This window comes from Ooceraea biroi, chromosome 3 (genome assembly GCF_003672135.1).
Source record: "Ooceraea biroi isolate clonal line C1 chromosome 3, Obir_v5.4, whole genome shotgun sequence".
NCBI lineage: Eukaryota > Metazoa > Arthropoda > Insecta > Hymenoptera > Formicidae > Ooceraea > Ooceraea biroi.
The window spans coordinates 7,600,192-7,627,640 of NC_039508.1; the positions used below are offsets into that span (position 1 = coordinate 7,600,192).

The following is a 27,449-nucleotide window of genomic DNA, read 5'->3' on the forward strand; positions in this document are numbered from 1 at the left end:
TGTTGTGATTTGCATTACGATGAACGTGTTTTCGGACGTCAAAAGTGAAATTTTTTGCGCGTCAAAAAGTTTTATTATTTTAAATATTATTTTCTTTCCAAATCTCGTGGTAAGATGATTCTAAAGAGTATGTATGCTGAACACGAATCCAGTAAAGTTTTTTCATTACATTTTTTTCGTTGAATTCTAATATTTCATGAGCGACCAAACTTGAAATCTGTGTCCGTGGTGAAGTCGTCACCAAGCCGTCGGGACAAAGAAACGAGATAAGAAATAGCTGAAATTATACGATACGCTAGGAACGCATATCACGGCTGGCAGTGCATGGAAACGAATTTGATCCCACGACTTCTTCTATGTCTCATTATGGTGATACACGTTCCGTAGTTCCTGTAGAACTGCAGCTTTCGACAAACAGTGGACGAAAATCGAAATCAGCAGTCATCGGATTTCGATTAATTGTTTATATTTTTCTATCAAAAAATAATTAATAAAATGTATCCTATCATTCTTCATAATGGGAATTATATTTCTTCATTTTAAATCCAGTCCGAGAATGAAGTGACGATTCCGCCCCGGGTGTGTGACGACTTCTTCCTTATATTGTTCAATATATTAATTATCTTGTTAATTATCTGCAGTAATCAAATGTCTCAAAAGACTTTTGAGCTCGATCAAATGTTGTTTTTAAATACAAAGTTTTTCTTATCTAAATCTGAAGATATTTTTGAGTTATAACGAAAAGCACATCTATATTGTATGAAAGTCAATGAATAACTAGCCGATAATAGCACTGTTTATAAACTAATACATGAAAACTAATTATTAAAACACTTTTGAGCGCTATTTCATATAAATAAACTTTTCCTTTAGCTGAGAAAGAAGCTGATGACGTAATTAAAGAATTTCTAAGAAACAATGACGAGGAAAGGCAAAGTCAAACTAAACTATTGGAACAAGAAAAACAAGAAGAGATGCAATTATTGAGCTCCTGCCATTCAGAACAATTTATGCTACGCATGAAGGATACTCTTTGTGAGTTTCAAGCATTAAACCATACAAAATCAAGGATTGCAATCTGATTACATGTGTGTTTTTGCAGTTGCAATGGAGAAGTTGTTGGAGGAGGAAATGTACAAAGCAAAAAAATTAGAGGAACATACAAAATATAGAGATTATACCGCTCAATCACTGCTCATGCTGTTAGTAATAAGATTTGTATTATTACATTTACCAACTTTTTCTTTTACATTACATGGACAATACACGGTCCATCTAAAAACTTCCGAGACTGACTTGATTAAAAAGTAAAAATATATATACAGGGTGTTTCCTAAGTAAGTAGACAAACTTAAGGAGGATATTCCTTGGCTTATTTTAAGAAGAAAAGGTCATATAAACATATGTCCTAAACTGCTTTGTTTTCCAAAAAAAGTACATCACTGTTTTCGTTCACTTTTCGGATAGCGTGCTTTTGCAGTACGAGTCAACAAATTTCAACAGATCTCAGAAATCGCATAATAGATGGATGTGAAAGAATACGTAACGCTCCAGGTATTTTTGAGCGTGTACGTTAATCAATGGAAAGGAGAGTTGAGGCGTGTATCATAGCTGCAGGTGGACATTTTCAGCAGTTACTGTGATGTTATTATTTTTCTCTTTAGTTACTATTTTCTTTTTCGTTATAATTTTTCTTTTTTGTTACTATTGTTTTTCATTTGTTTTATTTGCAATAACACAAACTGTTCTATAATAAACGAAAAGTGAACGAAAACAGTGATGTACTTTTTTTGGAAAACAAAGCAGTTTAGGACATATGTTTATATGACCTTTTCTTCTTAAAATAAGCCAAGGAATATCCTCCTTAAGTTTGTCTACTTACTTAGGAAACACCCTGTATATATAAATTTATTAATTACAACATAGTTCAACATAGTCCTCCTAGATGGCCATACAACGTTGCGAACGTTCTTTCAACCATTGGAAGCTTCTATAGTTTTCCTTTGGCCTTCAATTCTCTCCTTGCTTGAATATTAAAAATGCCGTCAAATCGCTCTTCCTTCATTTGTATCTTTAATTTTGGGAATAAGAAATCTGCCGAAGTCAAATCTCTTGCGACTACGGAAGCTGTTGAATTGGCATTTGTTTACGAGCCAAAAATGGACCACGATTGCCGCGGAATGAGCCGGTGCGTTGTCGTGCACCAAACAGCATTCGGTAACATTCGGATGAATGCGTCTGATTCGTGCCAAAAGACGATCGAGCATTTCTAAGTAGTATTTGGCGTATGATGGCGGGAAGAACAAATTCTTGATGAATTTAGCCATCGATGTCAAAGAATGCGATCAACATCGTCTTGATTTTCTTGACTTTGCTATTCTCATTTTAGTCGGTTTTGCTTCTCCTATGACTAACCACTTTGCCATTTCATCGTTGGTTCGTTTTGATAATACTACGATTCGTCGCCTGTAATGATTCGTTGAAAAAAATATTTGTTCTCATTAGTCATGTCGATCGAATTTTGAAAAGCTTGAACTCCCTGCTCTCGTTCATGCGTTAGTGAATAAGGAACGAATTTTGTGGTCTTAAGCATATACCTTTCTCGGAGCAAAAAATCAGCATATTTCATGATTTTTTCTGGCGAAAATATAAAAGTTACGAGGATCAGGTTTTTCATAAATGAAAGTACACATTTTAGTTAACGTTTTCTGTTTATTATTTATTATTTATAATTGTAAGTGTTTTCTCTACAGCCCTTCACCCTAGGTCTTGCATGTCATACAGCGATTTGTGGTACCAGTAAAATCTCCGACCTGGTTCATCTGAAATAAAATAATCGAAAAGATCTTAAAATATATGATATTTTCTAGTTCTTATCGGATGCGATTTAAAAATTTTGATTTTTAACAAAATGGCGGATGTTCAAACTGAAGACATCGATTTTTGGCCGAAATTTTCATTATGTTTCTTAAAAAAATAGAAATAATTAAAAAAGTGCAAAAAGCAAGAGAAAAGTATATGCCCCCTTAAATTACCACGGATAATCATGTGAACCAAATCCTTACTGATTTTCAATTCTTCAACTAATAATTTTTAATAGCTAAAAGCTAATATTCGACACGTGCAAGAATGTTAACGATTCACAATAAGGAAAGAGCGAATTCGTTCAACGTTCGCGTCGATAATGCTTGTGAAAGGACCACTGTTGGGTCGTCTTCTAACGATTCCCTATCTTCACGGAAACGCTTATACACTCAACACACGTGAATATGGTAGACTGTTTTACCGTACGTCTGTTTCATTACATTATAAACCTCAGTTGGTGTTTTTTGAATTTTGAAACAAAATGTGAGAGTAGTGCGTTTGTTCCATTACGACAATTATGATAAGCAACAATCTTACAAAACAATGTATGGCCATCTTTCAAAATGTACGATATGAAACAAATCTTATAAGTAGTTGAGTATTAGTACTAAAAGGTACCATAAGTTTCCGAAATATGGCATTGCTTGTTCGTTCCAGACAACATCAGTCTTGCAAGTTTTTAGACAGACTAAGTTATATAGGCAGAAATAGTTATATGCTAATTAAAATTTGTCTACAAGTATAATTTATTCTAGATTTACAAACGTAATGTATTATTATATTCTCTTAAACATACAGGGTGTTCCATTTTAAAGGATCCACTCAAATTTCTCAGAAACACTGCGTTAAATCGAAAAATGTTTCAGACAAAAGTTGTTTGGTTCGAAGGGGGACATAAAATGGTGCCATTGGTTTGACCTTGAATAGTCGTTTGAAGGTCACGTAAAGGGCACTTCTAATTTTTTAAATTGAAATCCCAACTTTTTATTGCAGATTCTGATTCTCCATCGAAAAGTAAGTAACTTTTGTTCGAAACATTTTTTAAAACGCCCTCCTTATCCCGAAAACTCAGGTTCAACCTTTGACGGACCAATGATAATAACTCACTTTATAATAGACATTGAAGTTTTTTCTTTAGTATTTTATTGTTTACCGCCGGCATTAGCATTATCCAAGGTGTACCGCATGGAAGTTGCACGGTCGGATTTACACCTCTTGTGTGTTCGGAGAATGTTCCAGCCAATCAAGGCAAGACCCGAGTATGATGGGTTTGAGCGTAAATGAATGATTAGATTCAATAATAAGTAAGAATCAATGGTTAGCAGACTGCATTCCGAAACCCATCGAAGAAAATATCATGTAGCGTTGAAAAAGGCTAATCAATTAATCAGGTGTTCGAAAGTCGCACTGTTGACTCGTTGGCAGTACTGGATTATACGGCGTTCAAAATGTCTAACAGTACGCAAGAGTACATTACGTGGAATGTTGCACGCAGCTCGGATTCTCTCCTTCATGTCATCTCTTGTCAGTGCATTCCGGTAGACTATATCTTTGAGGTAGCCCCCAAAATAAAAATCAAGAGATGTTAGATCGGGCGATCTTGCTGGCCATCTTACTGGACCACTTCTGCCAATCCATCGATTATGAAGGTTATTATTGATTAAATCTTTAACCACAGTTGCATAATGAGGACCTGCTCCATCTTGTTGCAACCACATTCTTCTCCTCGTATCAATGTCAACAGCTTCAAGTAAACCCGGAAGATCGCTTCAAGTAAACCCTCAGAAATTATAACCAATTCTCACCAGTTACCATGGCATCAAAGAAATGAGGACCAATTAAATAGCCATTAACAATTCCGCACCAGACAGTTAGGCTCCAACGATGCTGGTTATCAATCTGTCCTATCCAATGAGGATTAACTGGAACCCAATAGTGACAATTATAGTGACTATTCAATATCCCAGTATTGTGGAAAGTAGCTTCATCACTGAAGGGTACGTAATTGAAAAATTCACCATCGTTTCTGATTTGTTGTGACGCCCACTGACAAAACAATAGTCGTCTCTACCATCCTGCTCAGTTAAGGCTTGGTTAAGAGTTATGTGGTAAGGATGATACCTCACGGCTTTTAAATGTCTACCAGCAGTCGATCTCGGAATGCCCACCGTATGTTGGATTTCACGCAAACTTACATGTGAGTTGAAATGCACAATCGCCACAACTGCCAGAAAGCGAGGATTCATTGCGTGATTATTGTCATCATATCTTCTTCGTTGGCGACGAAGATTCCTCTCCGAATCCTAATTTAAATTTTGCGTATCCTAGTATGATTCGGGTGTTGACGTCGAGGGAATCGTCTACGATACAATACTGCTGCTCTCATGTAGTTGCGCCGACATTCTCCTAGGATCAGAATATCGACAATCTTATTAGGCGAGTAATCAGGCATTTTTGCCGAATTTCGAGCTTACGATCGAAAAAATCCAGGAATGTCTGAGTATCTCGTCAATTGGGAACAAGTGAGAGATCAGTTACTTAAGAAGAGATTCCGTATTTCCGTATCAATCTGCCCCAATCCAATGATAATTAACTGGAGCCCAAGAAGAGATTCCGTATCCAAACCGTATCCGCAACGCACAGGCTACTTGAATAGGATTATTGATTCAGGAGATGTGACATCTTTTATGCGAATGCCGAAGAAGTCTAACCGTCGGTACGTCAATTGCTATACTAATAACAAGACAAGAGACAGTAGGATACTTCACACTCTCCGCGCATACACACAAGCCGTCCTGAGACACCGATCACTTCTGCTCTATTGCTGTCTTTTTCTTTCTCATATCTCGCTCGAAAAGTGTCCACCACTTTTACCTACGCGCTCAACGCGTTTGTTGTGTGTCTTTGCGGTGTGCTTGCGTGTACGTCTCTCTCTCTCCTCCCTTCCTCACACAACACACATACAACACACACACACACACACACGCTCGCGCGCGCACAAGAGGAGGTGTAAATCCGATCAGATCCAACCTCCACGTGGTGCACACTAGGCAATGCTAATGCTGACAGTAAACAGTAAAAAACTAAAGAAAAAACTTCAATGTCTATTATAAAGTGAGTTATTATCATTGGTCCGCCAAAGGTTGAACCTGAGTTTTCGGGATAAGGAGGGCGTTTTAAAAAATATGTTTCGAACAAAAGGTACTTACTTTTCTATGGAGAATCAGAATTTGCAATAAAAAGTTGGGGTTTCAATTAAAAAAATTAGAAGTGCCCTTTTACGTGACCTTCAAACGACTATTCAAGGTCAAACCAATGGCACCATTTTATGTCCCCCTTCGAACCAAACAACTTTTGTCTGAAACATTTTTCGATTTAACGCAGTGTTTCTGAGAAATTTGAGTGGATCCTTTAAAATGGGACACCCTGTATATTCGGTACTTATTGACAATAATGGAGGCAGCCTCCATGACCTGGACCTTGTCAAGATCATCCTGCTGAATGACCTTGAAGAGGTTTTAGTCGTTACTCGTTGTTTGTTAAAAAGTTATTAACAAAAGAAGTTTAATGGTATCACATGGGTTTTCGACTTTCCACACAAGGTAGGTCCACCCCACATCGCGCCCTGCCTTCAATGCAGAACTACTTTCCACGCGAAGGGAGGTCCACTCCACACCACCCCCTGCCTTTAACACAGAACTACTTTCCACGCGAAGGGAGGTCCATTTTTAGGTTTAGTCGGAAGTATGATCTCTATAATCAAGTATCGCGACGCCAAGTACATAAAAAACAAGATTCCAAGCAATTAGCATCACTGCATAGACGTCGAGCGTTGCCAAATTCATTGCATAAACGTCGAGCACTACCGTATAGCTTATCCGGAATTTCATGCCAAATTCATGTCAAACAAATTTTTGATTAATATATCTCAAGAACTAAAGCTATATTCAAAAATCTAACGGCACTTTGATAACATAATATGGATATAAACTTTCGATCGCGACCAATTTGAATAAGATTGGTGCAGTCAACCCTGAGATATTGTAATTGAATGTTAGAATTGTGACGTTTCGTTCCTTTTCCAAAATCAGGTTCAGACTCACGTACGTATGCTCGCACATACACAAAGCGATTTTGTCCCTCAAGGTGCGTTCACACATGCACGATTTAATTTATTAGCGAGCGAGCGAGAGAGAGAAAGCAGAAGAGAGAGCGAGAAAGAGAGAGATGATAGATAGGACTATAATAAAATATAATAAGAATGATATAAAAATTATTAAAATAACAGATTTAAAAATTAAAGTTGAACCTATGGAAAAGGTCTCTATTGGTTCGAATATATATAAAATAAAAATTTCTACAATAAGCAGTGAGATCCCACTAAAAAAACCTTACAAAGGTGACAAAACTACGCCAAGCACATAAAAAATTCCAACTTATACGCAATAAAAAGTTTAAAAAATATTTATTATAAACATCAAAGCTAACTATGAAATCAATTGTTAACTAGCCAAGTATCTAGAAGTATCAATTCAGTTTGAGTATTTTCTCTAAATACTTCCCATGCATACTCTCTTATCGCATGACGACATTGAAGTACTTGGCGTGCCCGGGTCACATTGGACATATCTTCTTGTAAATCTATATATATATAAGCCAAATACCACTCACTCACTTACTTACTGACTCATGAACGTGCAGCCCGAACCACTGCACCTATCGACTGGAAATTTTAAGGGTATATTCCTACTATCACGTAGGTGCTCACTGGGTTTTCCGAAATTCCACCCTTAACGGGTGAGAAGGGGTAAAATGTGTTTTTATTTAATTCTACACATAAATATCGCGAGCGAAGCCGTCACGGGGGATGCTAGTATCTTATAAAATTAGTATAAATTTGTACAGTATCTTCTCTCTCTCTCTCTCTCTCTCCCTCCCTCCCTCCCTCCCTCCCTCCCTCCCTCCCTCTCTCCCTCTCTCTCTCTCTCTCTCACTCTGTCTCTCTCATCTTGCATCTTAATTTTTAATACTGACTTACAAATTTTTTTAGTTGGTAATATTAAAATAAATATACGATTCCAGCACTCAAATACAATATTCGAACTGTTATTGGTGAAATTGAGCTGCACTTGTGCGAAAACGTGATGGAAAATTTTCTCAAAAGAATGACTACTTGCAAGAAAAGTCGAAGCGGCCATTTGGTTGATATTGTGTTCCATGTTTAATCGCATAGTCTGTACTTTGAATTACAATAAAAATATTACAACTTTTACAAAAAAATTCGTTCTTTCTATTAATTTAAAATGAAACCTCTTAATGGAAGACCCTATACATTTACAGTTTTATAGACTAGTAAAGTAATTATAAATATGTTTTCATTACTTATTATTAGTTGATACAAATAATTTACATGTAAAGTACAAATAATAGGTAGGACAGTATGTTTTACTGCCACCCGGGCACGTCAAGTACTTCAATGTCGTCATGCGATAAGAGAATATGCATGGGAAGTATTTAGAGAAAATACTCAAACTGAATTGATACTTCTAGATACTTGGCTAGTTAACAATTGATTTCATAGTTAGCCTTGATGTTTATAATAAATATTTTTTAAACTTTTTATTGCGTATAAGTTGGAATTTTTTATGTACTTGGCGTAGTTTTTTCACCTTTGTAAGGTTTTTTTAGTGGGATATATAGTAAGGTCAAGTTCTTACTTCGTCTGGATAGTTAAAAGTTTGTATAAAATCATTAAACTTCTTTTATTACTAACTTTTTGATAAACAATGAGCGACGGCTAAAACTTTCTGCAGGTCAGGAGGGTGATCTTGACAACATATGTCAAGGTCAGGGTCATTGAGGCTGCCTTCGTTATTGTCAATATTTATCTGAATATTATGTTATATTTATATATTATAATTATCGAGCTTATAAACATGAAACAACGGTATAAAAGATATTACAATATTATATTATATTATATTATGTTATTTTTCAGTTTGTGAAACTATAATTATACAGGATGTCTCATTTTTAATAATGCATTAAGATTTCTCGAAAAATATGGTAGATACAGAAAAATGTTTCAGACAGAAGTTGTATGGCTTCGAGAGTGTAAGATGATGATATATCAATTTAATTGTAGCTGACGCTATGTTAGAGATTTTATCATGGCGACCATTTTTTAAAATGGAATTCGATTTTTTCGTAAAATAGAAGTTGTAGCTGACAATGAGACGAATACAACGGTTTTTTATTTTTTGCAATTGGACCATTTTTCAGTGAGTTACAGCGTTCCAAAGTATAATATTTTATAATTTAGGTAAAAAGCGCCCACCTCCATACAGTCTGCGTATTGTGTGACTCCACATCACCTTCTACCTGTGTGTGTGTGTTGTGTGTGTGTGTGTGTATGTGTGAGTGTGCGCGCGCGCGTGCGTGTATGCTGTTCCTATCTGTTATCTGGACTGATTCTGTTTGACAGTCAACCAGCTCCAGACTAATCGACACGCATTTTGCCGTGCTTATCATTACACAGGATGAACGACGTGGACGTGACGGGGCTTTCATCCCTTTGGGATACTTGATTTACGTGAGTTCCCTTACCTCTTACGATTCAGGGTGTTTTATTAGCGTGAGTCCTCTTGCCTCTCACGTCGGGGTGCTTTATTAACGTGAGTTCCCCTTGTCTCTCACGTCGGGATGCTTTATCGTGCTATTAGGGTTACAGTATGTATATATGTGTATATATATACTACACATATGCACATAAAAAATGAACTAAAAGTAAACTAAAAGTAAATTAAGAATTTAATAAATACTCAAAAACGTTTCCCTGAACATCAATGCAACGTTGTAGCCAAAAAATGTAATGCTAAATCGAACTCAGTAACAAATTTCTAGCAACGTTTTGGCATGTGATATTCGTTCCCTCATGTCATTTTTCGTCGTCGGCGGTCGTGCAAAAACAATGTCTTTTAATAGACCTCAGAAAAAAATTAAGCGGTGATAGATCGGGGGAACGTGGTGGTCATGCTACAGGTCCACTACGTCCAATCCATTTCTGAGGGAATCTTCGATGCAAGAAGCGACGCACTCATCGGTGGTTATGCACTGGTGCACCATCATGCTGGAACCAAGCATTGAGTCTTGTGTGAAGATCGACATTTTCAACGTAAGGCGGTAAATCATTTCGCAAAAACTGCAAATAGTTCTGTCCACTTAGAGTACCGTCAAAAAAATAGGGTCCTACAAGATATCCATTAAGAATTCCACACCAGACATTTAAGCTCCATCGATGTTGATGTGCAACCTGCCGAAACCATCGTGGGTTTTCTTCCGACCAATAGTGGCAATTATGTCTGTTTAGCTGTCCAGTATTGTGAAATGTTGCTTCATCACTAAACAAGACATATCTAAAGAAATTTGGGTCGTCTCGCAACATTTCTCGCGACCATCTACAAAATTCGACTCTACGCATCATGTCATTATCAGACAGTGTCTGTGTGAGAATTACATGGTAAGGGTGATACTTTAAAGATCGTAGTAACCTGGAAGCTGTGTTTCTTGGAATGCCTAACTCGCTCTCTATTTGTCGAGTGCTCACATGTGGGTTCATAGTAACCATCCCTAATACGGCAATGATACGCACATTTTCAATATTATTAAGATCTCTGCGTTGTCTATTTCGTCTCCGAATTCTGCGACGTTCACGATGCTCTGTTATGCGAATCATACTATCATTTGGGTGATGCCTCCTTCTAGGAAACCTCTGATGATACAAAGCTGCAGCTCTGCGATAGTTATCTCTGCATTCACCAAGCACTAGAAGTATGTCGACAATCTCATTAGAATTGTAATCAGGCATACTGATCAGATGGATCAACAATATGGACTTCTATGGAACCTTCCAAAAAAATCTGCGGTGAAATGTAATGCAGAGCGCGCGTGGCAGACGACAGTAAACAAAGATCCGACAATGGTACGAAACCAGAGACCTAGCTCCAACGAGCGTGATCGGAATGTTTATCTTACGTTTTTACCGATGAGACAAAAACAAGGCACTATCCTTGTAATGTTCTGGTATCGCGCACATTCTAGAACACGTGCGAGAAAAAAGATGGAACAAAATCGCACACACTCGTTCTCGTGGAATCCACTGACAGGAAGTAATCGGCATGAATACTTCGGCCAAAGAGTCTGGAATGAACAATTTCAAAACACTATATATAGTGAAGTTCATTTTCTGGAAGTACTTTCCGAGTTATGAGACTCGAAAGTTACAGTCTTCAGCATTAGCACTGAGACCTTAAATTTATTAACGTGCTATTTCCGGATTGTTAACAATACAGTAACAATGACAATTATAAATGCAATAACAATTGGAATTACACTCCGCGTTATCACGCTGTTAATATCTTTTAAAAGTGAGACTTTTGAAGCAAGATTACATGAATTATGTGATTATATTGATAATTTGCCGTCTGACACTGTTTGCTTACTGTCTACTTGTCATATGTATGATGTTCTTAACGCTGCAATGTTAACCATATTGCGGCGAAAGAAATATTATTAATAGAACTAAAGATATAATTGAATGTATTCCATATATTAAGAGAAAAGTAGCAAAGGTATTCTCAGATAATGATTGTTGAAGTAAAGCTATTAAATTTTATAGTTTGCAAATTTTTAAGTTACCATTTGAATGATTAGTGTTCATTATTGTTCATTTATTTTAAGTTGGTATTATTGTAATAATTTTTTTGAGTTAGCAACATTGCTGCTTTCGTTACTTGTCGCCCTTTGTCTTGTTTATGCGCCTTTTGTCCAGTCGAGTCAAGTCTCCTGCAATACTTTTGTGTGTCAATCATATTACAAATAAATATTTATGTTGATACTTTCATAAGTGTAATTTCTTCATCCTGAATCATCAACATGGTAGCAGAGCATGGTTCTCAAAAACTGTAATTATTGACACGTAGTTCGCATTGCCGGATTATTCTAATCTCTCTGAGAGCGTGAGTCGTAGCATGTGGAATTAAATATGGAACACTGTAACTCACTGAAAAATGGTCCAATTTCAAAAAACAAAAAACCGTTGTATTCATCTCATTGTCAGCTACAACTTCTATTTTGAGAAAAAATCGACTTCCATTTTAAAAAATGGTCGCCATGATAAAATCTCTAAAGTGGCGCCATCTACAATTAAATTGATAATATCATCATCTTGCCCCCTCGAAGCCATACAACTTTTGTCTGAAACATTTTTCTGTATCTACCATATTTTTCGAGAAATCTTAATGTATTATTTAAAATGGGACACCCTGTATATAATTTGTGAATTATTCATTTTTTCTATATGAGAAATGTTATAGAGGTTGAAATCGTAAAAAAGCGCATAAATCAATAAATTACAATAAGGTACGGAAATTAATTCAGTGCTTGTTTGGAATAAATTGAATCTTTATTTACACAAAGATAATAAACATATCAATCTTTAAAATATTCGCTATCATTTTCAAAATTTTTTTCCATTTATCAGGCAGCCGACAAATCTCCTCTCGAAGAAAATATGACAATTTTGAGTCTATGAAATAATCGATGCATTTTCAGACTTCTTTCACACGTTTAAAGTATACATATATCAGTTAAATGGTGTTAGAGCGATCGCAATAGATTGTAATCTGAAGGGACTAGATTCAGTGAATAATCCGCATGAGAGAGAACTTCCTAGCCCAACGAATAAATAATGTCTTTCGTCCCTTTAGCTACGTGCTATCGAGCGTTATCGTGCTGCAAGATGACCTCATTACATGGCCAGTAAACGGTCTTTTCTCATCTACTTCGTCGCTCAAATGAATCAGTTATTATAATATTTAGCATTAAGGGTCAGCTCTCTCCAATCTGCTATCTTGATTTTATGACGTCATAGGCGAAGAATGACATAGGCTGCGTTCCAGTATTCACTGCCAGTACTGAAAATCTATAGTTTATGTCACGTGAACTATAGATTTTCAGTACTGGCAGTGAATAACGGAACGCAGCCATAGTTGAAAATTCTTGCGTCCCATATTTTCATTTTTCACTTTTTCCTCACAAAAATAATATTTTTATATTCTTAAAATCTGTAAAATATACCGGAAACTCTGATATCTGTCCGATGATATAGTGTTAAAGTAGAAATATTAAATCGTATAGCTCCGCTGCCAGAACCGGTTTTGACAGCTATCAAAAATTGTCCTTAGTTTGGGAATTATTTTATGATTTTACGGCATGCATCAGGCAGATCAGACAGAGGGACGCAAGGATTTTCGACTATGCATACTATACATTCCTCGCCTTTTATCAATAATGATTTTGTACAAAAAAATCCTTCATTTTGTATTTTGTTAGCAAGAATATTACTGTGTCAAACTTCTGCTTGTTCTCCAGGCTGAGTTAGTGCGGAAGGTCTCTCAGCCAATTCTCGAATTTTTCCCAGCTTATTTAAGCGAATGGAAATTGATGTGCGAGTTACTCCTAGTAATGTAAGCTCATCTTGAGTCTGATTGTGAGCGGAATTTTTATTTAACAATTGCTCAAGTTCTTCAAATTTTTTCGGCGTGCCGAGATATTGTTCATTATCAGATAAAAATCATTACTCCGAAATTTTTTATATTTTTATTGTTTACAGATCGTAAACACTATAGTACCTTCCCTCAAAATTAAACAAATCATACCTATATGCAGCCTCAGTAGCATTTTTTCAATTGGAAAACAAAAAGAATGTAATATCTGATATGCTGCTTGTCGAATACCATTGTGTTCGATACTATTTTGTGAGGTTATGTTGTTTTCGCCAAGCTATATTGCTTATTTTAAACCTTAAGATTGACAGTTCAAATGCATTAAACGGCGGAAAGATATTTGAATTTAAAGCGGAGTTATGTTTGATTGAAGATAAAAGTACCGAATTAATTTCTTAATATTTACATATCTAATAAGTACTTAATACTTATACATTAAATCGTTTGAAATAATTTGTAATTTTTTTTCGAATAACGTCTATTATGTAAGAGCTATATAACTATATTATACAGAGTATTATACAGAGTTTCTTATCTCGCACTCACTAATAGTGTTATTTCTTATGGAAAGTTGAGTCGAAAAGTCCTAAATTTTTTTCTGAAATGCTTAATGAAAGAGATATTCTTAAGTAAAGTTTAGCCAATCAGCGCCGTCCTTTAGACTACACTATGAGTCGCGCGCCTTGTAGTGTGCGTAAATACTTTATCGCCATTCTGCGCTGTCACAACGCTGCGTTCACGCTGCTAAGACAATCTGTGTGACTCACAGACGTGTACACTCCTAAAGGACGGTGCTAATTGACTGGACTTTACTTAAGAATATCTATTAAGCATCACAGAAAAAAATAGTTCAGGACTTTTCGAATCAATTTTTCATAAGGAATAATTGACAGTATTAAATATTTAAATATTCTTAACTATTCACGATATCTATACATATATTACACATTTACATTACGCATCTTCATGTACAGCAAGCTTTAGTGTGCTCTAGAGCTGTGTAGTGCGAGTAGCTGAATTTACTATTCACTATGTATATTAATATAAGAAAAAAAACAAGATTCTGAAAATGAGAGATGTGTTTTATCTTTAGGGAGATGAGAAACAACGATTACTTAGTACAAATAGTGCATGATCACGAAAAGAATAGACAAAATCTCATTGAGAGATTGCGACAAGATGAAATTTTGCAAAAAGCGGTGGTCACTGCTTTATTGGAGCGAAGCGATACACGTTTCTGGAGCATTATTCAGCAAGTAAATCTAGTACAGTCGCAATTAGCCGCGCTTACGAATATCGAACTTAAGAAAAGGAAATTGGAGATCGATCAACAACTCGTAAGTAATTTTATGTTAACAATAATAAAAGTTACAATTTAACTGACAAAATAATTTAATTGAAACTGACATAATAATTTACTTTAATAACAAGAAAAAATATTTCCTTTAAATTTATATTCTAATTTCAATAAATATCATCAAAAATGAAAATCTGATTGACGGATCTGAGGACAGAGGAAGGAGAATAATTATTTATGTGAAAATGAAAAGTAAAAAAATCATTTCATATAAAGCTTGGTCTTCAAGAAAATTTCTTTGAGAATTTATTTGAGTATGTTATCAACTATAGCTACTTTAACAAGAGCATAACCAACAAAAACTTTTTACTAGAAATTATTTGAAACTTTTAGAGTTAAAAGGTAACTCGTTATTTGTAATGTTACTGTTATAGTTACAATTACAGTATTTTCTGTTTTCTATCGGTAACTTATTGATAAACGCTGTTGCACGTGAAAAAGGTTTAGTAATATAGAATTATTACTTTCGCCAGTACATTATTAACGAAAATTGCCAATTTTTAAGTCGATCATATCTGGCATTAATCTAGATGTTCAGTTTATGTCTATCAAGTTATAACATCCTCCAACATAAGTAACTGCGCGCCAATGGGATTCGTCAGTTTTACAATACAGCTATTTTTCCAATGCTAGAAATCTCACCTAATTAGAAGCTATTTGAATAAATAATATTCACTGTGAAAAACTTGTGTTACTTGTGTTGGAGGATATTATAACTCACACTTCAAATACATAATCTGAACATCTAGATTAATGCCAGATCGACTTAAAAATGAGCAATTTTCGTTAGTGTTAGTACTTATTTAGATTAGGAACACAGCGCCGTTGATCTTGACTTTGACATACATTATAGAGGTCATCCTCCTGAGTGACCTTCAGAAGATTTTATCCGGCGGTCATTGTTTATTAAAAAGTTAACAAAAGAAGTTTAATATTTTCGCGTGCGTTTACGACTGTCCACGCGAAGTGAGGACATGCACTTGAGGACTTGATTGTATATTATAAGATAATAAGGTCATCTTTTCGAGCAATCGGCAAAAGGTTCATCAGGAACTATTCAAAGTGCCCACCATTCTGCTGTTGACATAATCTTATTTTTTTTTCAAAATCCCTTATCGTAGAAAGGAGAACATTTCGTGGTATACTTCTGCAGGCATCCCTGATACGATTTCTCATATCATTCTGTGTTGTTGGGGGCTCATGGTATACGATGTTCTTAAGATAACCCCATAAGAAGAAATCTGGTGAAGTAAGGTCAGGTGATTTAGGCGGCCATTGAATTGAACCTCCACGATCAATCCAGCGCTATGGAAATGTTGTATTGAGGTGTTCTCTCACAATAGCAGCATAATATGGTGGAGCTCCATCCTGCTGAAAGTATAATTGTTGCCTTACGTTTAGTGGCAAGTCTTCTAACAATAAAGGTAGAATATTTTGCAGAAAATAAAAATACGTGTCACCTGTAACTGTTTATTCAAAAAAATAAGAATCTATAATATTCCCGTCTACAATACCACACCATACGTTTACAGACCAGTGATTTTGGTGATTCAGTAGGCGTACCCAATGAGGATTTTCTGGTGACCAATAGTGGCAATTATGACGATTAACTTGCGCATTGTTATGAAATGTGGCTTCATCACTGAAAAGGACGAAATTAAGAAAGTTTGGCTCTTGTTCAATTTGATGTAACGCCCACTCACAGAATCTCATTCGACGGAACCTGTTATTATCATTTAGTTCTTGCACTAGCATGACGTGATATCCCACACAGCACAAATGACTGTTTGCCGGGTGATAGTCGGCATTTTTCAGTCAACTTGAAGTCAACTTTTTAAGTCGACATTTAGTCAACTATTTGTTGGATGGTTTATTGTCGACTTTAATTATAGACTGAAAGTCGACCTAAGGTCGACTATTTTCGAAAGTCGACTTCTAATTGCCATAAAGTCAACTTATAAGTCCACTTTTGGCTGACTGATAGACGACTATAGTCGAGTCATTTGTCGACTATTAGCTGACTATAAGTTGACATTCAGCCTGACTTCGACTTTTTAAAGTGGACTTTAGACTTCTTCTGCCGACTGACAGTCAACTAACAGTCGACTTGGTGCTATTTGGGATGGGTGGAACTTGAAAAATTTCAAAACTCTTTGCGCAGTATTTCGGGATACTCCTACTTCCTGCTCGATTTGTCGTAAGCTAATCTGAGGATTAACATGAACAGCAACCAATACAGCCATTGTTCGATCATCTATTCGATTAATTTCAGCACGATTCAGTCGAGGTCTCTCACGATGAAAGTTCTTTAGTTGTAATCTTTGTTCGATACGACAGATCGTTCTGCGGTCAGGATGTCTTCGTTGTGGAAAACGAGCACGGTAAAGTTGTGACGCTCTGGAATAATTGTATCCACTTTCGCCAAGAACTAGCAAAATATCAAGAATTTCATTTAGTTAATAATTCTCCATAGTGTTACGTCCAGACTCCACGGTCCCTTGCTTTCGTAAGAAATAGATAATAGAGTTACATTCGTTTAGTAATTACCGCGTGTTACTTATCACTCATGCATTATAGAGCCAAGACACTCACGGTTGTTGCACAATTTTAATTGAATTTTATTTTTTTCCGACACACGATATCAAGCGGGAACCTTACCGGAACCGTAAGGCACGCAGTACATGTGCTCGTCGCGTGATCATTAAACAAACATTTCTTGCAGCAACCCTGAACGTTAGCGCATCATCTACCTTATCACCACGACTGTTGGGTCACCTTGGTCGTGAACACGTGCATTTCGTCACCATGACCATGATCACGCTCTCGGCCACTTATCAAGGTCCAAAGGTGGCCCTTCGATTTCAGCTACACGTGTCGTCCCGTTACCTAACTTCGGGCGTTTTCCCTCATCGAATGTTCTAGAAGAATCCCCTCCTACACGATTTTTCCTACCTTATAAAAAGGGCAGAGAAACCGCTCTGGGGCATTTTTTAGTTTTCAATCACAACGACCAGACGCATCAGTCTTTATTTAATATTTCGAGAGTAGATTTTTAAGTCATCGGTTTAAAATCAGAGTCAGTGAGTTCCAACATCAGACCAGTCTCATCGTTGAATTGGAAAAAGCTCTGTGTACCGCCTTAGTTAGCCTATTCTCATTGAATTGGAGTAGCTTCAGTGCATCGCACTTTTACTCTCGATTTGCAACATCTTTTTGGACAATTTCAAAAGTAAGTTTAATTAATTGATTTCATTCGTTCCTTTTCTTTTCTTTTGCGACTGGTTGATATTGTTTTTATTTGTGCCTTTCCTTTGTTTTTCCCTTTTAATTACACCTTGCCACTCTTTGACTCATCTAGTGCCACCCTGCGAAATTAACATTCCGTTGTATCGTCTATCACCGCCGCAATTAACACCAGAAGTGACCTTAGATGAGGAAGTCGAAGATTTTTTGCAAGAGATAGAGGTCTTCCTGACCGATACCGACATATTCCCTCCACCTTCATCTCCGTCCTATTCGTCTATCCCGTTTGATGAATTATCTCAACACTCCCCCGCACATAATATATCGCGGTCTCCTTCTCCTATCCCGTTAGAGGATATTGAAGCCTTTGCTGACCATCCCAGTCAGAATTTATCCCCTACCGATTTTCCACTCTTTTCACATCTTCCACCTTTTTCTTCTGATGCACCATCAACCCTTTCCCCACCTGTAAACAACACAACCGACTCCGAAGAGTCTTAGCAGGCCGATCATTAAATGTCACACTTAACATACAGTTATATTTCCATTGTATTGTAAATTTGATTTAATTATATATAATTTTTAAGGTTTGAAGAATTACATTTTTATTTAGCAAATGATTTATTATATATACAGGATGATTCAAAACAACTTCATGTCCTTGAAATGTCGTATTCCTGGTTGAATTCTGAGACGATTTTTCCTTTACCAAAATTTTCTCCGAAGCTTAGTTTTTGAATTATAAAAAGAAATAATTGTCGAATAACAGGCTGCGCGTGAGAGGCAGACAGGGGCTGCGCGCGGTGCGACTCACAGCGGCGCTTACGCGGGACGCTCAGCTGATCGCTACATATGATCTCATAATTCTCTCTCATGATTCTCTCACTCACTCACTCACTCTTTGTTTTTATAATTGAAAAACTAAGCTTCAGGGACCATTTGGAAAAGAGAAAGTCTCAGAATTGAGTCAGGAATACGATATTTCTCTCACTCACTTACCTTGTAGAGAATGACTTCGTGTTGTTGTAGTTCCTTGGAAAAGACGAACCGATCATAATCAATATTTTATTCTTCCACACACAAATTTTACGCAAATATTCAATCACAGTTTCGAGACACTGAGAGTTCACAGCAGAGTAATTAATCGAAAGTTGTTTTTATAAACTATTACGTTTCACACATCTTACGTTTCACTCACTCGATCAATGAAATGAGAAATATATTAATGACTCTCAATCACTCTCCGACTAAAAATCACTCACAAGAAAGAAAGAAACACGCAACACAACACAACGCACGGTACACAACATGTTTCTAACCTCAACACATGTTTACGCGGTGACAGGAAGCAGTCGACTGATTTTTTATTATGATTGTACTAGCGTTGTCGAACTTGTGATCAGTTGAGGCCTCAGTATTCAGATCGTGGTAATTCGAAAAGTATAAAACGTATAATGCCGTATGATGTTCGTTTTGAGTTTAATTAAAATAAAGTGTTTTTAAAATATTTAATATTTTATTACACTTTATTATTTAAAAGCAATCGTAATATGAAAAAATTTGAATTAAAACTCTTGTAACTTTTTCTTACATTTTGATAAACGTAAGATATTCGACGTAAAAAATATTGGTCGCCCTGAAAAGGGCGAATTATTTTTGATCGTCCTAAATAGGACGAATTGTTTTTGGTCGTCCTGAAAAGAACGGATTGTGATTCTCTTTTACAAGAGATGTTCAAAATGGCCCCCGTCCATTCTAATGCAGGCCCTCATCCGTCGTAACAAATTTCTTTGCACGTTTTCCATCACGTCGTCTTCGATGGTCCATATGGCTTCCCGCAATCTTCCTTTCAAATCTTCTAGGCTTTCGGGATGCGTTTTATAAATCATCTCTTTGCAATGACCCCAAAGGAAGAAGTCCAGTTAAAATGTCTGGAAGGAATAATTGGACCTAGGATTTCAGTTCCAAAAATTCCACTCCAGACATTCATTTTCCAACGAGTCTGGAAGTTCCTGACTCGTGTACCGCCGGGATTTTCCTCGCTCCATAAGTGCATGTTGTGCGAATTAAATACCCCTTCTCGTGTAAATAGCGATTCATCGCTAAATATCACACGAGAAGGGAATGTGGGATCTTGTTCTGTTCTTCTTATAAAATCTTCGCAGAACCTTCTTCTCAGAGGATAATCTTCTGGTTATAAATGCTGCACGCGGGTGTAATGAAACGCGTGCAGCTTTTCTTCTTTTAAGATCCTCTGTACGGTTGAATATGCTAAATTGTGTTCTCGATCAATGATCCGAATACTTGTTTCGGGATTTGCTCGACTGCGCGAACAACTGTCTCCGTATTACGCAAATTTCTTGCGCGACGATCTCTCCCTGTGTCGTGTTTGTTCGGCAGGACATTCCCTGTTTCATACAACCTTTGCGCTGCACCAAGTATGACACGGGTCGATGGATGTCTTGGTCTATTTGGGTATAATTCGACGTATCTTCTTGCAGCAACGTTATGCTGCCCGTTGCATTCGCCGAGTGCCATCAGCATATCGTAGTATTCTTCGTATGTGTATGCTGCCATGTCGTTCTCCTAATGCTTCTTCTAATGTCGTTCTTCTAATAATCAAGGGATTATTGATTGCAGTATCGATCGCTTCATCCTATTTATACGATCTTCAACGACAGAATATATATATATATATATATATATATATATATATATAAAATCCCTATTCTGTCGTTGAATTGATCGCGTTTCATTACACCCGCGTGCAGCATTTACAACCAGAAGATTATCCTCTGAGAAGAAGGTTCTGCGAAGATTTTATAAGAAGAACAGAACAAGATCCCACATTCCCTTCTCGTGTGATATTTAGCGATGAATCGCTATTTACACGAGAAGGGGTATTTAATTCGCACAACATGCACTTATGGAGCGAGGAAAATCCCGGCGGTACACGAGTCAGGAACTTCCAGACTCGTTGGAAAATGAATGTCTGGAGTGGAATTTTTGGAACTGAAATCCTAGGTCCAATTATTCCTTCCAGACATTTTAACTGGACTTCTTCCTTTGGGGTCATTGCAAAGAGATGATTTATAAAACGCATCCCGAAAGCCTAGAAGATTTGAAAGGAAGATTGCGGGAAGCCATATGGACCATCGAAGACGACGTGATGGAAAACGTGCAAAGAAATTTGTTACGACGGATGAGGGCCTGCATTAGAATGGACGGGGGCCATTTTAAACATCTCTTGTAAAAGAGAATCACAATCCGTTCTTTTCAGGACGACCAAAAACAATTCGTCCTATTTAGGACGATCAAAAATAATTCGCCCTTTTCAGGGCGACCAATATTTTTTACGTCGAATATCTTACGTTTATCAAAATGTAAGAAAAAGTTACAAGAGTTTTAATTCAAATTTTTTCATATTACGATTGCTTTTAAATAATAAAGTGTAATAAAATATTAAATATTTTAAAAACACTTTATTTTAATTAAACTCAAAACGAACATCATACGGCATTATACGTTTTATACTTTTCGAATTACCACGATCTGAATACTGAGGCCTCAACTGATCACAAGTTCGACAACGCTAGTACAATCATAATAAAAAATCAGTCGACTGCTTCCTGTCACCGCGTAAACATGTGTTGAGGTTAGAAACATGTGTACCGTGCGTTGTGTTGTGTTGCGTGTTTCTTTCTTTCTTGTGAGTGATTTTTAGTCGGAGAGTGATTGAGAGTCATTAATATATTTCTCATTTCATTGATCGAGTGAGTGAAACGTAAGATGTGTGAAACGTAATAGTTTATAAAAACAACTTTCGATTAATTACTCTGCTGTGAACTCTCAGTGTCTCGAAACTGTGATTGAATATTTGCGTAAAATTTGTGTGTGGAAGAATAAAATATTGATTATGATCGGTTCGTCTTTTCCAAGGAACTACAACAACACGAAGTCATTCTCTACAAGGTAAGTGAGTGAGAGAAATATCGTATTCCTGACTCAATTCTGAGACTTTCTCTTTTCCAAATGGTCCCTGAAGCTTAGTTTTTCAATTATAAAAACAAAGAGTGAGTGAGTGAGTGAGAGAATCATGAGAGAGAATTATGAGATCATATGTAGCGATCAGCTGAGCGTCCCGCGTAAGCGCCGCTGTGAGTCGCACCGCGCGCAGCCCCTGTCTGCCTCTCACGCGCAGCCTGTTATTCGACAATTATTTCTTTTTATAATTCAAAAACTAAGCTTCGGAGAAAATTTTGGTAAAGGAAAAATCGTCTCAGAATTCAACCAGGAATACGACATTTCAAGGACATGAAGTTGTTTTGAATCACCCTGTATATGAGTTATTATTTCTTTTGATTATTTTAAATAAAAGTTTTCTTTTTGTGTTTACGGTAACTATCGTTTAATTTATTTACCTCGTCCCCTCCTCAATTAATCGCACGAGGTCCTGTCCCTTGTAATATGGATTCATTTCCTTTACATAAAAAGGACCAACGAGCAGACCTCCTTTCGGAAAAAGTGTAAGAGTGGCCTTCAACCGCTGACCTTCCTCCCGATAACTTGCTCGGCTCGACTCGCGTTCTTATGCGAGAGGTACGTGGTTTGGACGTAACAATAGTATTACCACGATTTTTGCGTGACACTTCAATTGTATCTTGAACCAATTTCTCTGAAAAAATTACACAAGTAATCAGAAAGAGTATGTAGCTAAAGGAGAAGAAACCAAATCGAGTATGATTTCATTCAATTCCAGGTCTTTCACGACGCAATTTCGTTCGTCATAATCGTAGTGCGATACGATAGATCAGTAGTGCCGTCTAAATGCAACTTTCGGCCGTATCGCACGACTCACGCCTGTTGCTGCCCCCCTACCGCTCGCGCGCTAGCAACGCGTCAACAAATGTTCGTAACTAAAGAGCGCGGCACGAGTTGACGCACACGCGCGCGCGTACACACACACACGCACACAGGTGGAGGGTAGTTTGGAGTCACAAAATACGCACACTGTATGGGGGTGGAAGCTTTTTACTTAAATTATAAAATATTATATTTTGGAACGCTGTAACTCACTGAAAAATGATCCAATTGCAAAAAACAAAAAACCATTGTATTCGTCTCATTGTCGACTACAAATTATATTTCGAGAAAAAAATCGAATTCCGTTTAAAAAAATGGTCGCCATGATAAAATCTCTAAAGTGGTGCCATCTACAATTAAATTGATAATATCATCATCTTGCTTCCTCGAAGCCATACAACTTTTGTCTGAAACTTTTTGGTCTACAATCAAAAATAAAAAAGGTGTTTGATGTCAGCAATTAAAATGGGACGCCCTGTTTATAAATATATCAGCACAAACGAAGCTGATTATCTCCATCTTCCAACTCTTGAACATACTGCAGTTTGTACGGATATAATTTATTTTTTCGTATAATTCTGTGAATGGACCTGGGAGCAATGTCGTGAACTTGAGCTGCTCCACTAAGAGACATATGGGGATTTTCAATAAAACTCTACAGAACATCAAGTTGTTTATTCTCATTACTTGCAGATAATGAACTGCCTGATCTAGAGCGATTATTTACACTACCAGTTTCTTGAAAACACTGTATTGTTTTCGAAACAGTGGATTTATTAATTTGACGATTCGGAAAAGTCTCATAAAAAATCGAACTACTTCAGTTAACAATCGTTCATTATCACCCCATCCGCGCATCATGAGGATAGTGATTCTGTAACGCTCCGACAATTCGTTAGCCATGTTTTTAGTCAAACGATTAATATTTAATTTATTAATTTCCGATCTAAGAAGACAAAAGTTCTCAGCAGAAGCGGAGAGTGCTCTGCTCTGAACGCTATCACCATATCTGAATGATTATGCGCGAGAAAATAACACTCTACACTATGGCGTTTGCATTTTATACCCCGTGGGAGTATCGATAAGGGAGTCAGAGGGAGGGGGAGGGAAAGGGGAGGGGAAGAGAGGGCAATTGGATCGTTGGAAGCTTCTATTGGACCCTCAGAAAGGAATTCAATTCCTCCTGATTATTACTTTAAATAATGCTGATGCCGGCGATACCGTAACTTTCAAGCTCTATAACTCGAAAAGTACTTCATGAAAAAAGGTTATATTATAGTGTTTTGGAAAACTCTCGAGATAAGCTACAAGAATATGCAATAAAAAAATGAGGAGTTCCATTTAAGAAATTGAAGATGACCTTCATATGACTTTGACAACACTCTTCAAGGTCATACTGATATTGCTGTGTAATGCGCTATTTGAAACCATACAACTTTTGTCTAAAGCAATATTTTCTAAAATGCATAGTCTTCGTAAAATTTAGAGATTTCCATACTTTTGCCGGACCCTGTATATTTATTACATAAGAGTATATTTAGCATATTTGCAACTTTCAGTATAATACTGATATTATGATTATCATAGTATTCATTATTGTTATATTACCATTAATAATACGACCATTGTCATAATTTTTGTGTTGGATCATCAACCGGACGTGATGCCATTATTTTTATCATTGTGTTGTATTATATTGAATAGAACATGATCAATAAATATAACTATTATTTTATAATTTCATTTTGTGAAATAAATGTAAACAGTAGACGATGCTCTTCCCTCTGCACCTCCGCGCCGCAAAAATTTAACATAACTTAACTTAACCTAACTCAACCCATAACTCTTCCTTTCGCGTAGACAACTGAAAATTCGAGCAAAATCATTAAACGTTTTTGGTTAATAACTTTTTAATAGACAACGAGCGACGGTTAAAATCTACAGATTACTCACGAACTCTATAATATATGTTAAGGTCTTCACTTAGCGTGAGCAGTTGAAAACGCAAGCAAAGCTATTAACTTTTGTTTGTTAATAACTGGTAAATATTGATAATAACGGAGGCAGCCCCAATGACCTTAACCTTGACATATGTTGTCCAGGTCATCCTCCTGAGTGATCTGCAGAAAGTTTTAGCCGTCGCTCATTATTTATCAAAAAGTTATTAACAAAAGAAGGTTAATGATTTTGCACAAATTTTCAACTATCCACACGAAGTAAGAACTTGACCTTAACATATATTATAGAAATATTCGCCAGGTAATTTTAATTCAACGTAATATCATCGCCGACACTGGCAACGTCTGATGGACGGACAGAATTTTTATTATGATAGCTGCAAGCCAACAATTCGTTGGACATACTGCAGCTACTTTTTTACTCCCCTACCTCCCTACCCCCGACTACGTGCCAACATATCGTTAGACTTTATAACGTAGTGATCTCTTTTACGGAAATAATTAGATGAAAATACTCCATGGTTAATGAAGAATTTGTAATTAATAGTATTTCGTTGTGAAAAAATACCACCCCACGCCAGGGTTCGAACCTGGGACCTCCCTCATTCCGTGCGGGCGTCTTAACCAACTCGACCACTTGGGGCATATGATGATATCTTCTCACAACGAACGATATAAACACCTTGTACGCGCGGTGTGTGTCAATAACAAGTATAGATATTCGCCAGGTAATTTTAATTTAACGTAATATATCATCGCGGACACTGGCAACGTCTGATGGACAGACAGAATTATTATCCAGAACTATTAACCTGCTGGTATTTACGGATACACAAAGCAGAAACTCAAAGTTGCAGCGCTGCGTATTCGCCGAGCTGAGCCTCGCTCAGCTGCAAACGCGTCGGAGAATTTACGGAAACGCACGGTAAATCAATAATTCTCACGTGTGCGGCATCTGCTTCGCTGAAGAAGCGATGGCGACATGCGTGGCGCTAATTAAACGTCGATTAAAGGTGCCGCTCTAGCCGCACTCGAGAAGTCGTTCTCCGATTAAAATTAAAATACGCGTAATTGAAATCCGCTTCGTGGATAACCACGGGAAAAATGTAAGTGCGCCATCTCGAGCTCGATGTTGTTCGACGTCCGAAACGGAGTATCAGACTGGAAATGTTTTCGTCGGACCAGTTTCGAGCGAGGCCCAGCTCGGCGGATACGCAGCGCTGCAACTTTGAGTTTCCGCTTTGTGTATCCGTAAATACCAGCAAATCTCGTCAATAGTGTGATTGCTGCTCAAGTATAGCGCTTTTGTGCGAGGCTTTCGATTTGACGGAGCCGCTTCTCGCGCTGTGAATGATTTTTTGAGTAGTCTGGTGTTCAGGTATTCATTCAAAAATAGTAATTCTAAAATTTTTTTCTCTTTTATTAATTTGCAAAATGCCAGATTACACACGAAATGAAATTGTTGACATTCTTCTAGTTCTCGGAAAATGCCGTGGTAATTACCGTGCAGCAGCACAATTGTATCGTCAACGCTTTCCTAACAGATATCAGCATCCAGCTAATGTAGTGATTGCCAGAATTGAAAGGGTGACAGACAGCGTCCTCCTATAAACCGACAACGTCGTCGTATAATTGAACGAGATGATCCACAAGTTCTTGTTGTGTTGGCTATGCTAAATCTAAATCCCCATATTTCTGTGCGACAAATTGAAAGACAATCAGGTATTCCAAAATCCACGATTCAAAGAATTATAGCTCTCCACGGTTTCCATCCTTACCACATAACTTTAACTCAGTGCTTAATGCCTAATGATTTCCAACGAAGGCTAGCATTCTGCAATTGGGCCCAAACGATGATACTTCATGATCCAGATTTGTTTAGATATGTAATATTCTCTAATGAAGCTACTTTCCACAACAACGGCCAACTGAACCGACACAACAGTCATTATTGGTACGTAGAAAATCCACATTGGTATCGTGAAGTTGACCATCAACATCGCTGGAGTGTTGTGTGGTGTGCAGTTGTGAATGACTATTTGATTGGTCCGTATTTTTTCGAGGGAAACGTCAATGCAACCGACTATTAACATTTTCTAAGACATGAATTGCCAATTCTTTTGGAGAATGTTGACCTGCAAACAAGACAACGTATGTAGCCTCAACACAATGGCGCGCCAGCCCATAGGAGCAGAAGGGTTCAACAATTTTTACATCGCCGATTTCCAAGAAAGTGGATAGGAATTCGAGGATATGTTGAGTGGTGCCCCAGATCTCCAGATCTAACTAGTCCAGATTGTTTTCTATAGGGCTACTTGAAAAACTTCGTGTACGCAGAACAACCGACTACTAGGGAAAACATGAGGCAACGGATAATTGATAACTGTAGAAATATCCCTAGAAACATACTTTTGTCAACTGTTCAAAACTTCGAACGACGAGTACAACTATGTATTGAAAATAATGGAGGCATTTTTGAACAGTTGATGAGGTAAAACAGTAATTCATCAAGGCCTTGCTTTCGACAGTGATCTTGCCTTCACTGGCCGGATCCACGACGGTCTTGCCTTCACTGGCCGGATCCATGACGGTCTTGCC

At 37.1% G+C, this 27,449-nt stretch overlaps 1 protein-coding gene and 1 non-coding gene across 6 annotated transcripts in view; one reads left to right on the forward strand and one right to left on the reverse strand.

The window, feature by feature from the left end:
- Positions 1 to 27,449, forward strand: part of LOC105278602 (E3 ubiquitin-protein ligase LRSAM1) — a 141,656-nt gene that overhangs the window by 68,917 nt on the left and 45,290 nt on the right. For all 5 annotated transcript variants that reach the window (XM_026968611.1, XM_026968612.1, XM_026968613.1 and 2 more), the window contains 3 exons: positions 874 to 1,035; positions 1,103 to 1,202; positions 14,524 to 14,767. In XM_026968611.1, coding sequence (XP_026824412.1) covers positions 874 to 1,035; positions 1,103 to 1,202; positions 14,524 to 14,767 — 506 coding nt within the window. The remainder of the gene's footprint in view (positions 1 to 873; positions 1,036 to 1,102; positions 1,203 to 14,523; positions 14,768 to 27,449) is intronic.
- Positions 25,421 to 25,494, reverse strand: Trnap-cgg. The gene has a single exon. It is a non-coding gene; the product is annotated as a tRNA-Ser (tRNA).